This window comes from Pygoscelis adeliae, unplaced genomic scaffold, assembly GCF_000699105.1.
Source record: "Pygoscelis adeliae isolate BGI_AS28 unplaced genomic scaffold, ASM69910v1 Scaffold501, whole genome shotgun sequence".
Lineage (NCBI taxonomy): Eukaryota > Metazoa > Chordata > Aves > Sphenisciformes > Spheniscidae > Pygoscelis > Pygoscelis adeliae.
This window is the reverse complement of record NW_008824048.1, coordinates 120,121-135,619: the sequence shown is the minus strand read 5'-3', so window position 1 is coordinate 135,619 and position 15,499 is coordinate 120,121. Positions and strand designations below refer to the sequence as shown.

At 40.3% G+C, this 15,499-nt stretch overlaps 2 protein-coding genes across 2 annotated transcripts in view; both read left to right on the top strand.

Moving 5' to 3' along the window:
• SLC16A13 (solute carrier family 16, member 13) overlaps window positions 1-4,377 on the top strand; it is an 8,200-nt gene extending 3,823 nt beyond the window's left edge. Inside the window, exons 2-4 of the mRNA XM_009333547.1 lie at window positions 240-383; window positions 1,496-2,302; window positions 4,151-4,377. Of these exons, the coding sequence (XP_009331822.1) occupies window positions 240-383; window positions 1,496-2,302; window positions 4,151-4,377 (1,178 nt within the window). The remainder of the gene's footprint in view (window positions 1-239; window positions 384-1,495; window positions 2,303-4,150) is intronic.
• Window positions 4,378-11,458: 7,081 nt separating this feature from the next.
• Window positions 11,459-15,499, top strand: part of MLANA (melan-A) — a 5,407-nt gene continuing 1,366 nt past the window's right edge. The window contains exons 1-2 of the mRNA XM_009333546.1: window positions 11,459-11,532; window positions 14,119-14,215. Of these exons, the coding sequence (XP_009331821.1) occupies window positions 11,459-11,532; window positions 14,119-14,215 (171 nt within the window). The remainder of the gene's footprint in view (window positions 11,533-14,118; window positions 14,216-15,499) is intronic.

The following is a 15,499-nucleotide window of genomic DNA, read 5'->3' as shown; positions in this document are numbered from 1 at the left end:
TTCACATATTTTGAATATATTTTGAAATCTGTGCTGCAGGGACAGTCATTTCCCTATCAGCAAGGATCCAATTTTAAAATCTCAATTGATCCCCCTGCTGTCCAGCAGAATTCAGGCTGTTTGAGACAAACATTGTAAGGGTATTTCCCCTCCAAATGCTTTATTTGATTGTTTGGTCCTGTCCATCAGCTTAATGTTCCTAACGTATTTATCTTTCTCCTATTCTGCTGCTGATCTAGCCCCTGTTGCCAGCTCGCTATGTGTACGGTACACCCATCGGGCAGTTGTGATCACTGGAGGACTCTTGGCTTTTTCAGGAATGGCACTGGGATTTCTTGGACTCAACATGGTCTGGATGTATGCAACGACTGGCTTCCTACAGGGTATGACTTTATGGCTTTATGGATTTCCTTCACCAGCAACTCAGACACCTTATTTGAGGGTGCCAACGGTAGGGGGTTTAAAATCTGATTTCTATTTTGATTTTATGAGCAACTAGAAACAGCAACCCTCTTTAAAGGTAATTTCCCTCATGTCCCACTCTGGAAGTAAGAATTTGTGCTAGAAACCTGCAATGACAAAGAAGGTGAATAATTAGATGCTAGTAGTTTTCACCTGCAAATTATATGCAACCAGAAAATGAAGTGTGTTTTATTTTTTACTCAGAGCCAAGAGCTCTGTGAACGTTTAAAGAACCTAAAGGGTCCTGAAATACAAGGACATAGAGATCCCAAATTTTGTACTTTCTATCAAATAATCTTATGATTTGAACACAGGCCCAGGCTTTCAGTTGATTCCAATCCTTTGCTTTACTCCAGGTGAAAACAGGCCAGAAAGTTGTCTTCAAGAGCTAGCAGATTTTCCTGGAACAGGAAGCGAAGCTGGCAGGGAATAAAATAAACCATTCCCAGTTCCATGCTGGATGCCTGAGAAAATGTCTGGAATTTGAGCCCTTTGGCAGTCCTGGGCTGCCAAATAGTTTCTAGGGAGCCATTAAAATCACTGTAAGTTAGAGCAGGTTTGAAGCCTGCTCAAAGCAGCCGGGCAAGAAAATGAAGAACAAATAGAGGTAATACACCAGCTTCCTTCACCTCCTCCCTCACTTTCTACCCTGAACACAGCTCAGCTTAACCCGGCGATCTGATCTAGTACCAGCCTTAATTAGGATAGCATGGACACTGATATGTCATTTCTCATCCAGTGACAAACTTGTCAAACCAAGTTTTTTTTTTTTTTCACAGGGAGAATATAATAGTGTATACTTCATACTCCTGCTTTTTTGCTTGAACATGCGACTTATTCTTACAGAACATACACCACAAATGCACTCTTACACATAGTACAACTGAGCTCATTCTTCTGCTAAGAACAAAAGTGTTTTTCTTTTACCAGTTTTTAACTTTGCAAATGTAGGAGCACTGACTGCTTTAATTTCCACCTTCACAAAATACCTCAATAGCGTCTAACTTGTGCTATTTGTATTGGTGTTTTTCAGGACTTGGGAGGTCCTTTTCATGGACCCCAGCCATTAGCATTGTTAGCCATTATTTCTCCAAGAAAAGAGCTTTGGCCAATGCTGTTGCCAGTGCCGGAGAATGTGCCTTTGCATTCGCATTTGGGCCATTTTTCCAGTGGTTGATTAGTCAATATGGATGGAGAGGTGCCCTCTTGATCATAGGTGGCATCCAACTCAATATTTGTGTTTGTGGAGTACTGATGCGACCTCTGGCAAGCACCTGTCTCCTTGAGGCTAGCCATTCTGAAACTGAGACACCACCTGGCAATGGTGCATCTAGGATAGACAAAGAAGATAAGTCTGCCATCACACACAAAATCTTCAACTGGATGCTTGTGAGGCAACCGGAGTTTGTACTTTATGCCATTTTTGGCATATTAGCTGCTATGAGTTTTTTTGTTCCTCCGTTATTTTTAGTTCCACTTAGCTACAGCCTGGGAATAGATGAATCGTGGACTGCATCCCTCCTATCCATTTTGGCTATGGTGGACTTTGCAGGCAGACTGCTATGTGGCTGGTATGCCAATCTCCACGTTACCAAAACTGTTCATTTGCTGACAATGACAATTACACTGATCAGTACTTCCCTGATGCTGTTGCCACTGGCTAACAATTACCTGTCCTTGGCAATATTCACTGGCTTCTATGGATTCTTCTTTGGCACAACAGTTGCCGTTCACATTACAGTGCTAGCAGATGTTGTAGGCATGCCAGATTTTGACAGTGCTCTAGGGCTTTTCATGCTCATTCGAAGCACTGGAGGTTTTGTGGGGCCTCCTCTCGCTGGTAAGTTAAGATGATACTCTGCCAAATACAGTTTACAAGAAAGGGGAATGGTAACCCAAACCGAAAAAAATCTGGATCTGGACCCAAATTTCCCCCTTTTTTAGCTCAGGGGTATCGGGACCAAGAAGTATATAAAAACAAAGAGTCAGTTTAATTCCTCTCCAAAATATCTTGCTCCCTCTCTTCTCTGTGGTTTTAGAGATACCTGTTCAACGTGAAAGCAGGGAAGAATGGCAGTGTTCGCGTGGTGTGTTCCTGCTTCGTGAATCCCGCAGAATCCCACTTGATGGACTCTCACTGTCTTGCTGTGAAAGTGTACCTTTGGGACAAGCAGCAGATCCGTACTTTCAGAGAAGAAACTGAAATTTGAGACTAGGGATGTTGCATAAATGCTGGTATTGTTGGGAGGGTTTCTACAGAAGGTCAAATTGAACAGCTTGAAACATTAGGCTATGTGAACCTCAAGGAAATATTCACAGAGATGCCTGCTGTTTTCAGACAGCATTTGAGCTAACCAATGTAATAAATGGGGGAGGCAGCACATAAAAACAGCAGGAGGAGAGAGCAGACAATGAGACAGCACATGGATTTATGGGCTGGCAACGAGACAAAGTAATCTTGGAAAAATGCAAGACAAACAAACTGCAAGCTGTAGGGACTTTACAAAGTGATACGGCAGAAAAATGACCAATATGTGACTTGTAAAATGCCGATCTGAATCCTCATCCAAAGACTACAGTGACTTTTGTGGTAATGACACCAGTAATAGGTTGCAAATGGGTCAGACTGAATACTGGAACATTTTAATTCACTTTTGAAAATATAGGAACCAGGAAGATTTATAGAGACTTTGAGACAGAACAGTATCAAAAATATGTTGGGAAGATCTGAATAAAATACAAAGATAACAAGACATTTATATAGTGTCTGGTCACTAGTACTAATTACCTGGGGATCAGTGTGACCCCTTTGTGTATATATAGTAAGCTAACAAGAAGGTATAGAAGAGGAAGGAACCCTAAGTGCTTCTCGAGCTCTCCTCTCCTACTTTAAGAGTAAAATCTAAAAGATTTGGATTCAGAGTTCCTTTGCCTAACAGCACTAATGTTAGGTTGGAATGAGGGCCAGGGAGTACACTAAATGTGGACAAACTTTCCAATGGGAGACCAAGCAAGCGCCTTCATCAGCCCCTAAATGAACCTGCCATTGTACCCACAGAGAAGCCGATACTACCACATACACTGCTGCAGTACTGCTACACTACTACTGTTTTTTCAGTATGGTACACAATGGCATTAGGTATTTTGGTTGGCTTAAAGCTACCTAAAAACCAGGGTCTTTTTGTTAACATCTGTGACTCTTTGTTAAATGATGAACAGGAAAGCCCATAAGACTGCAGGCAACCTCTCCAACTGTGTCTCCAGCAGAGGCCTCTCCTTTCCTTCTGTAAACTCTCTCGTGCTGTACAGTTCCGGTCCAAATTACAGCAACCGATGACAGCTACACCACAGAACATGGGGCTACTCAGATACAAAGCTGCATGATTTGGGTTTTTTTCTGCCATTACCTTCATTGACTGCCATGTGTTACGTTGGAAAGTGCTTCAAACAGTATAGTATCTTGTTTTACTAGCAATTCACATATGCAAAGTAAATGAGACATGAATTGTGTTTCAAATTTTAAAATGCTATAATGGGGTGTTGTTCCATGCACTCACGATGTAGACAGCTGCAAGACTGGTACATAGCCAGCATACTCCCTTTGTGAGAGGATATGTTCACACTGCTGAACTAATTCACATTAACCTGTTTTCTGTCAATCACATTGCTGTTATTTGTTTCTCTCCAGGTCTGATCGTGGACATGGCTGGAGATTACAGAGCAGGCTTTTACATGGCAGGAGCCACTCTTGTCCTATCAGCTGGATTTTTAGTTACTTTAGATCAACTGCAACAGAGAAAAGAAAGAGGAAGCCAGACTAATCCTAAGCCAGAAAAGTCAACATTACCCTACCCTTCCCTCCATCCCCTGAAACTTCAAAACAGAAGGTATCGAGAACATGACGTAGTGGTGTGACTACATTGGCTGTCTTACAGCATTTCAGGACATATGGAAGTGTTTTATTTTCTCCAAACTCACTATTAGTAGGATTTATAAAATGATGGAAGTTTTGGATAGGAATGTTTTAAACTGAGGAAAAACGTCATTAGTTCACAAGCAAACCACACTAGTAACCATTATCATATTATTTTGATGTTGAAGTTGCTTTTTGACTATACAAGTCTTCAACACAGTCCCACAGGGCCGCAATAAGCAAACTAGGGAAACTGTGGCCTAAATGAAATTACCATGAAGCGTGTGTGCAGCAGATAGAAACCCTCCTCCCAAATACAGACTGCAACCATCACTATCAAATAGGAAGAGGCATCAGCTCACAGAGGTTTAGCTTGGGGAAGTAGTGTTCAGTATTTTCAGTAAACAAGTTTGATGTGAAAGCAAGAGTACATGAATATAGTTTTGAGCTAAACTATTTGCAGGTACTCTACAGAGCAGGGCTGGAATCTGATAAATAAATAAACCTGCTAAAATGGGGAAAGTTACATAAATGATAGAATTAGTAGAGAGAAATGCAGTCCTAAATACCGGAAGTAAAAAGCAAAATACACACATAAAATGGAGAAGGATTGATGAATAACAGAGGAAGACCTAAGGCTACAGTGGACTTCAAACCAAGTACGAATCCCAAATGCAGCCCTATATTAAAAATAGTAAATGTCTTTCTGTGCTATGGTAAGATAGAGGAGATAATGATGCTTGCAACGCTTTAACTGGAAGAGGTACATAAGTTGCAAAGAATTAAGTGGAACAAGAATGAGAAAGGTTAAGAAAACACAGCCTAAAGAAAAAGTGTAAGAAATAAAGTTTGTCTGGTTTAGAAGACACAAGGTTGTACAGAGCGTGAGAACAGCCTTCATAACAGGTTGAGATAAAGGAGACACAATTAATTCCTTTCCTTGTTATGGCAATTAGTAATCGATATAATGTGCAGCAAGGCAGATATATGTAATGGGGAAAAAACTTTGTTGTAGCCTGTTAAGCATAGAAACAGACTGTAGGGAGAATATGAAAACATAGAGATATCAGAGAATAGCTAAGACAAGAGAGAGAATCTAAATATATTCAGTTGTGCTTCAGAACAGTGGGATGTAGTAGATGACTTCCTGAGGTCCTCTTTAGTCCCACATTTCAACTATCCTGAGGCTCTTTGAACAAATACTCAATTTATGAGAATAAAAAGAGTCTGTATCCAAATCACTTTTTTTTTGGTCATTTTATTTTATCAGGGGGAAAAGACAATGTAAAAGAAGGGAGGAAGGGCTGGATCACATTTAAAAAGAAACAGTAAAAGGAAAAAACTTAGCACTTAAAAGCTTTCAAACTTTTACAAATGTCATAGCTGCCCTAGTTATGAACTTCAGAAATTTTTAACATTGAATCACTTTATCTGTGAAGCCAAGTTTAACATAAATCACTCATCTAAAATAATTATTTCTTGTCTCATAAGAATAACAATTATTTCAAAAAATTAATTTAACTTAGAGGAAATTAGCTGAACCACTAATAAATCTAATGTCTGTGAGGGCTTGATTGCAGAACACACGTTGGAAGGGACACAACTGGGTGGGCAAGGTATTGTAGCAAGGCCCTGAAATTTCTGGCAAAACATTTTTCAATCATGTCAATTGAAAAACTTAGATTTTTCTAGAAAGTATTATTCTTCAGTCTTCTGCTGTGTTCCAATATTTAAAATAACTCTTCATTTTATAAAGTGAAAGGAAGGCGAATTGTTGGAGGAGGGAGGAATGGAGATGTTTTTAATAGATGCAGTTTCCCCCTCTGACTTTCTGTTAAAATTCTATATTTTATTTACAAGCCCTGTCACCGATTTCTGTATTTTGATATGTCCTGACATCTGACATGGGCAGTAAAGAAGGCTGGTGGCATCCTGGGCTGTATGAACAGGGGCACAGACAGTAGATCAAGGGAGGCGATTATTCCCCTCTGCGCTGCAGTTGCGCATCCATTTTGGGGCACCAGGATGGTACAGGAAAGATGCTGATAAACATGACTGAGTGCAGCAGAGGGCCACTGAGGGGCTGCGGGACCAGGGCTGGTTCAGCCAGGAGGAGGGGCGGCTTTGGGGGCACCCAAGAGCATCCCCGGCACCAACAGGAGGGATGGAGGAGACGCAGCCAGGCTCTTCACAGTGGCGCGTGGCTGGACGGAGAGAGGCAGTGGCACAAGCTGAAACACAAGAGGCTCAGGCTGGAGCCACGAGGACAGCCCAGCGGTGGAGCTGGGGCCCAGGGAGGTTGGGCCGTCACCATTCTTGGGAGTTTCAAGCCCTGTCGGGGTGAAGCCCTGAGCAGCCCGGTCTGAGCCCAGAACTGGCTCTGCTCTGGGCAGGGGCTGGGGCTGGAGACCTCCCCAGGTCCCCACCAGCCTGAACAGGGGATCCTGTGACCCTGTGAAGGGTAAAAAGAACAGTCGTTTATTTTTTTTGCTAAATGCACTGAATAGCATTAGTCACCTAGACACACCGTCAGCTGATGACTACATATCTGTTTAATAGCACAGAAAAAGGATCGAGTATTTGTATTCATTCTGGGACTGCTTTTACTTCAGCTGTAGCAGCAATATTCCAAGTTAAGTTTCACTGGACTATTACTGCAGGGATTACTTGCAGAGGGCTGTTTTGTTCCAAGCTGCTGCTGATGTAGTCAGTGTTGCCTATATTCACTTTCTTCAAACAAAGAGTTTCTGAGATGGCCTCAGAGACCTAAACCAGCAGCTCACCTGCAAGGAGTTTCTTACCCCAAATCAGCTGGTCACTCACTGGTGGAAACAGGACTATGAGGCTTTAGAAAGCACCACCATTCTCTTGAATCCAGGTATGGCCTCCTGAAATTACATACAAGGAAAGTCATAACTCTGCCTCACCTTGGTGGTGCCTGACTGCATCCAAAAGGTTTTCACCTGGTTGGTCATCCTGCATCTCATGGAGAAAGTCCCATAAATCTGAACAATCCCCTGGGCTCAGAACCTCCAGTCAACCATGGACAAAGTAGCAGCAAAGAAAAACACTGCCAGAAAGCTATCCAATCTTTTTTCTTTGGAAAAACAAGGTGCAGGAACACAGGCACCACTTCATTTGTGGCATCCTCTTGGTATAACTACTACAGGATTAAGACTACCACTCCTTCTGTACTGTACATTGTTCAGAGATGGAGCAGAGGGAGATGGGTATGACACTAAGGACCACAGTTTCACTTGGAAATTACTTGAGGAGGAACTTATTTTCATGAACCAGGCTTTCATGATGACAACATATTAATGGTGTCTGTGCAAGGCAGTCTACAGGACAACATGTTGCTTCCTGGAGATGCCTGCAGTTGAGGTAGCAGCAATTTGAGGAATGGCTTCTTTTCAAAAAGCTCCAAATCAGGCCTATAGTGGAACTGTTCAGCTCTGGAAGCCAGATAATACCTATTTCAAAGTAAATCCCCAAACCATGGAGAGATGAGGATCCCCAGCACCAACTGAAAGAGGTATAATCTCCTTATTCACTCTTACTGTACTGTGTTACTGTTAATGTAGATTTAGCACTGCAATACTCGAGGCTTTCCACTGAAATTCCCATCAAACTCAAAACTAAAGCCTTTACTAAATCAGGTGTCAATGTACTTAAGTTTCTTTGCTCTGTCTGCTGTAGGAAGCCTCAAATGCCAGAGTAAAATAAAGATTATCAATTAAGGAAAATAACCAAATGAATAAAAATCCCAGGATCTTGTCCTAGAAAGATGGAATCACACTGTCAGCAACTGCTATTCTTTTTAAAAGGTCAAGCATGTTATTTTCAGTTACACTAGAACTAGAAGCATTCATTTCATACCTATCATCAAGATTTGTCAGAGTGTCCTAGGCTTGCCACAGGTTGCTAGATATCACAAAAGGCCTGGGTTGCTTTGGGGTTTCTCCTAAGCACTCCTCCTCTTCCATGCTCTTCTCCTCCTGACATGTTATCTTTAAAAAGGTAACGCATGTGGAATCCATACGTCAATTCCAGTGACTTTACACTGACAGAGTTAGCAGCACCACCTCAGTGAAATAAGATTTTGTTAAAAAACTGAGATGAGAACCAGGACATGGTGTTTCACCTTCTCATCCATCCAATTCCTCAATAGCAGCATTGTGCATTTACATACCAGATGGCACCACAGATCCATGACAAAGTTGTTCTTTTTTTCCCTTCCTTGTTATACTATTAACAAGAGATTCATTCAGAACACAAAATATACAATCAGTTGACATTTTGCCCCCCACACTGCTTGAGGCAAGGAAGGGGCAGAGACTGGTTTTGGTATCACGTGGATTTTCTGTATGTCTCAGTTTTGATTCTGACAAGAACAAACAGTAACCTTCAGTTATCATCCTCTCCCAGAAGTGAAGCTTTTCTTCAGGAAAACACGATTTGATAATGAGCTCTAGGACATTTTCAGAGTACTGCACAAGGGCTGGCTTGTTGCTTGGGAACTTGATAGACTGTGATAGTGTACACTTACTGTTTTACACATATGGGTATCTACAGAAATTTTTCCTACATCTCTCTCATCTTTGAAACCCCCACTGAGTTTATCTGGGATAATATAAGAGAAACACTGAACCATTTGGCCAAATGAGCAAGTTTATGCTCCTTACTAATGTTCATCCTTCTTTCTCCCTTTATTTTTCCCTCTGCAAAAAATGTGTTGTGTCAAACTTTAATGGGTCTAGCAAAAACAATTAGATCCTTCTGGTGTTAATCACAGACTGGCTGAGGCTGGCAGGGACCTCTGGAGGTCATCTGGTCTAATCCCCTGCTCCAGCAGGGCCACCTAGAGCTGGTTGCCCAGGACCATATCTAGACGGCTTTTGAATATCTCCAAGGACGGACACTCCACAACTGCTCTGGACAACCTGTGCCAGGACTCAGTCACCATCACAGTAAAAAAGTGTTTCCTGATGTTCAGGAGGAGCCTCCTGTGTTTCAGTTTGTGCCCATTGCCTCTGGTCCTGTCACAGTGCACCACCATGGAAAAATATCCAAAGAAAGATCAGATTTTTACCATAATTAGGCAAAACATACAAGCAGAAAAATGGTCTGGCTCTTCCCAGCCTTGCACTAGCTAAGAATATTGTTGTTAAGACTTTTCATCTGATTTCCTAAGGAAATGGATGTTGATCTCTCACACTGTTCTTTCCTATTCACTTTTGAGTCTGTCAGCCATTTTCAACCACATTTAGGGCCAGGTTCACAGCTTCAAAGATAAGTGAAAATGTCAAAGTTTTAAGTTTGAGTCCTTCAAACTTAAAAAAAAATCTGTGGCAGGATAGAGAGGCCCAAATTAATGATTCATTGGGACAAATGACAAGCAGAATGTGGTTCTTATATCTTCTTTTTTTTTTTTTTTGGTAGTAACTAACGCTGCTGGCCCATCACAGTACCCAGACCTCTGAATTAATCACAGACTGCCATTTCTTGCCTGGTGTTGTAAATGGAATTACTGCAGCGTGAGCGCAGGCCATTCACACAAATCCATAGGAAACCAGTCTTCGTTAGTTCTGCAGCTCATGAGACAGACTCTCTTTCAGTTGCAGCATTTACTTACCAGTACAGAATTAAACTGTACATGACACTTGTACTAAGACACTTGTGTCACGGTCTAACAGCATCCATCTATGAGTTTTGCTCCAACGACACTAGTTTCCACAGTGTTACAGTGGTGCAAAAAGTGTGCATAAACAAAGCTATAGTTAAACAAATGTGCAAACTGTGTTTACGCCAGCCCTCTGTCACAAAATAATCAGCTGTAAATCAAGACATGTTTGAATTTAGAAGTAGTCTGCCCACTCTAGGAGGTAAAATGGCGTTGAGCCTTTTCTCAGAGGGTATGTACTAGATGGAGAAATAACAGATTTTTGAGCTGCTTATTAGGAGGGAAGGATGCAGTCTGTAAGAATAAAATGAAAAGTTGTCTCTTTGCCTCTTTCATGCTAATTAATGCATTCAGAAGCTGTACTGAAAGGAATTTAAACTCGTGATAGTCATAAGAGGACAGATCAAAGAAGAAAAAAAACAGACTAAGTCAAGGAAAAGAAAGCTGTACACGCTTTACAGTTAACAGACAGAATACAGGTCTGAAGGAGGTAAGATTTGTATTTTTTTATTCTACCCAAAATTTTGCTCAAAATTTCTACTCAAAATTATGCCTTAGAAGAGGCTTGACTGTCTCTAAGTGAACTCTGAAAATGTTTTGTTTTCTTGGCTAGAATTCTCTTCAGTAAAGTCATTGGGTTTTATACTTTACCTGTGTAAGGTAGGTAGATTAGCTGGATACTATCAAGTAGGATCTGCTGTTGTGCTGTTTAAATGGCAGAATCTTGATTACTTGTGGATTTCTTCTTCACTATATTTGACCAATTAGATTTTTAACTGCTCAGACTACTTTTAGCTGGATGATTATTCCCTTAAGACTGGAAATTAAGATTATAATATAAATTCCCTGCACGTCTAAGTATAGTTTGTCAGCAGATATAAATTAGTATAACTATCTGAAAATCAACAGGTCTCTGAGAGTTTATGCTGATTGAAAACCTGGCCCTTAAGTGTTTACAGGGAATAACAGAAATGAAGAAACAACTACTTGTAAAGACAACATTAGTTTTTCTTCTTCTGAATAGTTTTTCTTGTCCAGGTAAATTGCCTTTCTTTCTATATTCCTGAGAGATTTTACTTCAGAAGTCTGCCATCACTTAGTACCTAAAGACACCATGTCAAATTCTTCTCCGTTGCACTCAGGTGCAAATACCTTGATGTCAGTGGAGCTATTCAAATGCAGACTATAGTTACAGTTTTGGATTTTGCCTTAAATTGGGACAGTTGCATATGTATATGGATCTACTTGATTCTGAAGACATCAGATTGTCCTGCCTCCCTAAAATGCTCCTGTTAAAACAAAAAAGTTGATAATATTATGCTTTAGAGATAACAAATTATTTATTGCACTGAGGCAGTCTGTTTCTATCCTGTAGGTTTGGGCAGGACCAAGCTCACAAAATGCCCAGAAGAAACCACCATCCAGATGGCAACTTTTTCAGAGGGAAAGGACACAGCTATCTTGCAGCAGAAGAGTAAGCATAAAGCAAAACCTATGTTAGAATGTAAGCTGATGAAAAAAATTTACATTGCAAGAAATGTACAAAATAGTATCAGAAAAAGTCACTATTGTATATAGGTGGAGGGCATTTTAGCTATCCTGTAGTTGTCTCTAATGTTTGTCATTGCAGAATAATAAAGAGCCCTCAACGGTTAAGAATATGTATTAAACGGTTAACCGCAGAATTCAAGAATCTAGAGTTTAATCATATGATCACAACTCATTAACCTTTATAATAAAATTTACTGAGGCTTATTTAGAATTTTCTTTTGAGGCTGTTGCAAGGTGATCTTTACACTAAGTTTTATCTCCAGATCCACATACCTCTCTTCAGAACCTCAAAGGGACATTGCCTCACCCTAAATAATAATATAAGTGAAAACCCCAGAGAAATGGTAAAATACCATCAAAAAGCAGATGGAGACATCAATACCGTACAAATGTGACTCTCAGTAAATTGTTTCTGGGTGAGACTCCACTTAAGCAGAACTAATCCAATCTAATACTCTGTTAGTTTTGGCTTACAATAAAATGTTGGCTCTTGGATTACTAGAGACACTATTCCACTGGTGATGTGTTATTACTTTAGACAAGTATTTCCAATGTACTTGGGATATCTGTATGTGGAATATGCTTCTGGTTCTGGTTTACTGGCCCCCAAACTTGGTGACTTGTCCCACACACACATGTACTGCAAGATACTTGTTTCTCCATGTTCATCCCTGGGCAGAGAGAATAAACAAAGGGGAAGGCACTCTCATAGTCCTTCCACAGCAGTTCAGTTCTCCAAAAGAGAAAGCTGGCTAGACATGTCTCAGCACTTGACACTAAGCACGCTCACCTCTAACTGCCGTGAATTCCAGTGGCTGCAATTGTAAGCAGTTTTTCTAGACACACGAGGAACAGTGACTCTCTCCTTCCAGTACCAGACGGAGCATTCAAGATATAAGCACGGATTACTAATATCACAGCTTCAACTTTAACTGGAATTGCAAGAAATTGCATACACGCTTTTCATACTCGCCTCTGAATAGGTAGGGAAGGAGTTAGATGGCAAATAGGCAGCTAAAATCACCAACTCCAGAAATGACATACATTCATTCTGTGGGGGATACAGGCTAATGGATAGCTAAAACTACAGTGCACATGAACAGCAGAACGCAATCTCAAAATGCAGAAAAGGCAGCAGTTGCTTGGAGAAGTAGCGTCTCCAAGTTTTAACCATGCTGAGAACAGTAACAAAACCAGTGGAGCCATCTCGTAACTTTGAAGATGGCTGCACCATGAAGCAAGGGAATGCCGCGAGCTGTATTCTTGGGATAAACAGAACTCCAGCCAACACACAGTCTCGAAGGGGCAGGAGCAACTTGCAAGATTCAGGTACCTGTGAAAAAGAAAATCCCTTTGGCTCTGAGGGGCTTCATGCTTCAAACAGCACCCTGGCAGTTCAGACAAAAAGACAGCCTGATCTGCCACATGAATCTGCTTGCATCTTCCTTCAGGTTTCTTAGGTCAGAAGGAAACACTCCTTCACGAGACTCTGAGGCAGTGAAAATGATAGCAAATAGATATAAAAGGTCTCTGGTAAGTCACATACCCCACTCCTCAGTCCCAATGGAGATAATTACTGCAGGGCAACGGGATAGAAGGTATATAGAAGTATGTTAAAAAGGGTTTATCCTGACTTGTGGTCATTTTTTTTCCTGTCCTCTTTTTCCTTTAAGCATTTTGCAGGCTCTTCTGTTCTTGAACAGGCAAAGAACAAAAAAATTCAGAGTGAAATCTGTATGTCTTAACAGGGAGGGTATTAGCACAGGAGGAAGGGTTTTTGTGACTAGGAAACTTGCCATTGCTCTGTCAGCTTGCTTTCTGACAGATAGTGGAACTGTGCTACTTCTCCAAAGTTCCCGGTAAGCAGTGGGAAGGATGTCTTACAGCACAGTTTGCAAAACCTATGTTCCCTAAAATGACCCAGTGACACCCATACTGTGCCTAGTATGTCACGGAACAAGAGCTAAAGAATTATAGAGCTCTTATTCATAAACTCAAAGTTTCTTACTCGGGTTTTGAGGTTGTGTAGTGTTTTATGTATCCAAAAAAATCCTTCTATCACCAGCAGTTGTTGCAATATGATGCAATTAGGATACATTTCTCAATACTTGCTGCCTAGAGAAATTTAACAAATAAGCATGAGCTGTGTCTCTGCAGGTGTGGCATTTAATTTATTTCACATTCTCTTCCAATATTGCACCGCTGTTTGCTGGATTTACAGGCAGGGATTTTTTTAGAAGCAGTAGTCACTGGTAGATTATTCACTTCAAAAAAATATATTTCTCATTTTTAAAAGGCATAAGAACTTGTCAGAGAATTTAGCTAACTGCTTAATCTACAGAGACTGGCTGAAGTTATCGATAACTTTGTCTGTTTCCTGAGGTAAATTCTGCTCCATGCCTTCCTGTGATAAAAGGGTACTGACACAAACTTTTGCTCTAATCATTCTTGCTCCCAAAAGAACGCATCTAGTTCTGGTGTTAATTATTTTCTTTTGTTTTCCCAACAGAGCTCTGGGTATTGGACTCTTCATTTTGGTGCTGGCAATTTTACTGATCTTTGGCTGCTGGTATTACAAAAGACGTAGTGGCTATAAAAGTCTGCGGGTAAGCATGGCAGCTGACTTTCTAGCATGCTATGATTTTGACAACATATTATCATTATTGGCATTACATTAATGCAAAGAACATTGAATCTATAATAGGACATCATTATCTCAGGCAATATATACACTGACATATCCACAGTTAAAACCACACAATACGAAACACACCTTGCCCTGAAGAACTTGCAAGTCAGGCAAAGGGGCAAGAGGAAGCAGAAGCATAGGGAGATGAAGCCAGTTGCCCAACTTTGCACAACACATCAGTGGAAAAACTGATCTCTGGGAAGCATTATATTTAATATTTATGCAAAACAAAGATGTGTTCTGTGTATTGTCATTTAAATAAAAAGAACATATTCACTATTCGTAAGACTTACCCCTAAATAAGGACACATATGATTAGAGTAAATCTAGGAAGCAGAGAAGAAAAATAACTGTTACGAGTAACTAAGTAAATATTATGTTCATGTATGGGTGATGCATGATTTATTTGCATAAAAGTTGAATTGCAGTTCTAAGATTTACAAAAAGCAGGGCAGGTTTGAGGTTTGCTTTCTAAACACTACTTCTAAAAAAATCTACTTTGTCTCTTCTTAAAAATGATGAAAAAAAAGGTACAATCCTTCTCATAACATCTGTTGTTAGAAGTCTCAAACTATCTTTGAAGTTCTGCTCTCTCTCCTATGAAAGGAGAGACTTTCACTTTAAAGTGGAAGCTTTAGCCAATTATATGTTTTACAGTAAAATATCTTTTAGTTATCCCAATATTTTGAAAAAGATGTGACCATTTGGAATTAGAAAACATACCTCTCATCTAAGTCAGCAAATCCATTTCCTTGCTGTTTCCGATGTTTTTGTCCTGTTACCTTTCCAGTGATCTACCCAATACCTATATCAACTGGCAGCATACATAAAACCTGAGCTTTCATTGTGAAATGTTGCAAAAATGAAGGTAATACTGAAAAAAAACTTCAAAAAGAAAACCAGAATTCTTTCATGCCTGCTTTGCACATCACGGCAAAAAGCACAATCTCTTTTTTAATTCCTTCTCATTGCAGATTGCTGCTTTCTGGTTTGAAAATCAAATTTTTGTTAGGCTTTTTGGCTAGGGGAGAACTGGTACAGAATGCATACAAAAGAAATGGTGGAAAAATGGAAAAGAAAAAGGTTGGACATTAAAGAAAGAAATGGGTGGGATAAAAAAGAGGAGGCATTCAGGTACGTGAGAAGGTGTCAGTTCCTGCAGCAGTACTGGACCTAAAAAATGTGATCCTCATTTTTTTGT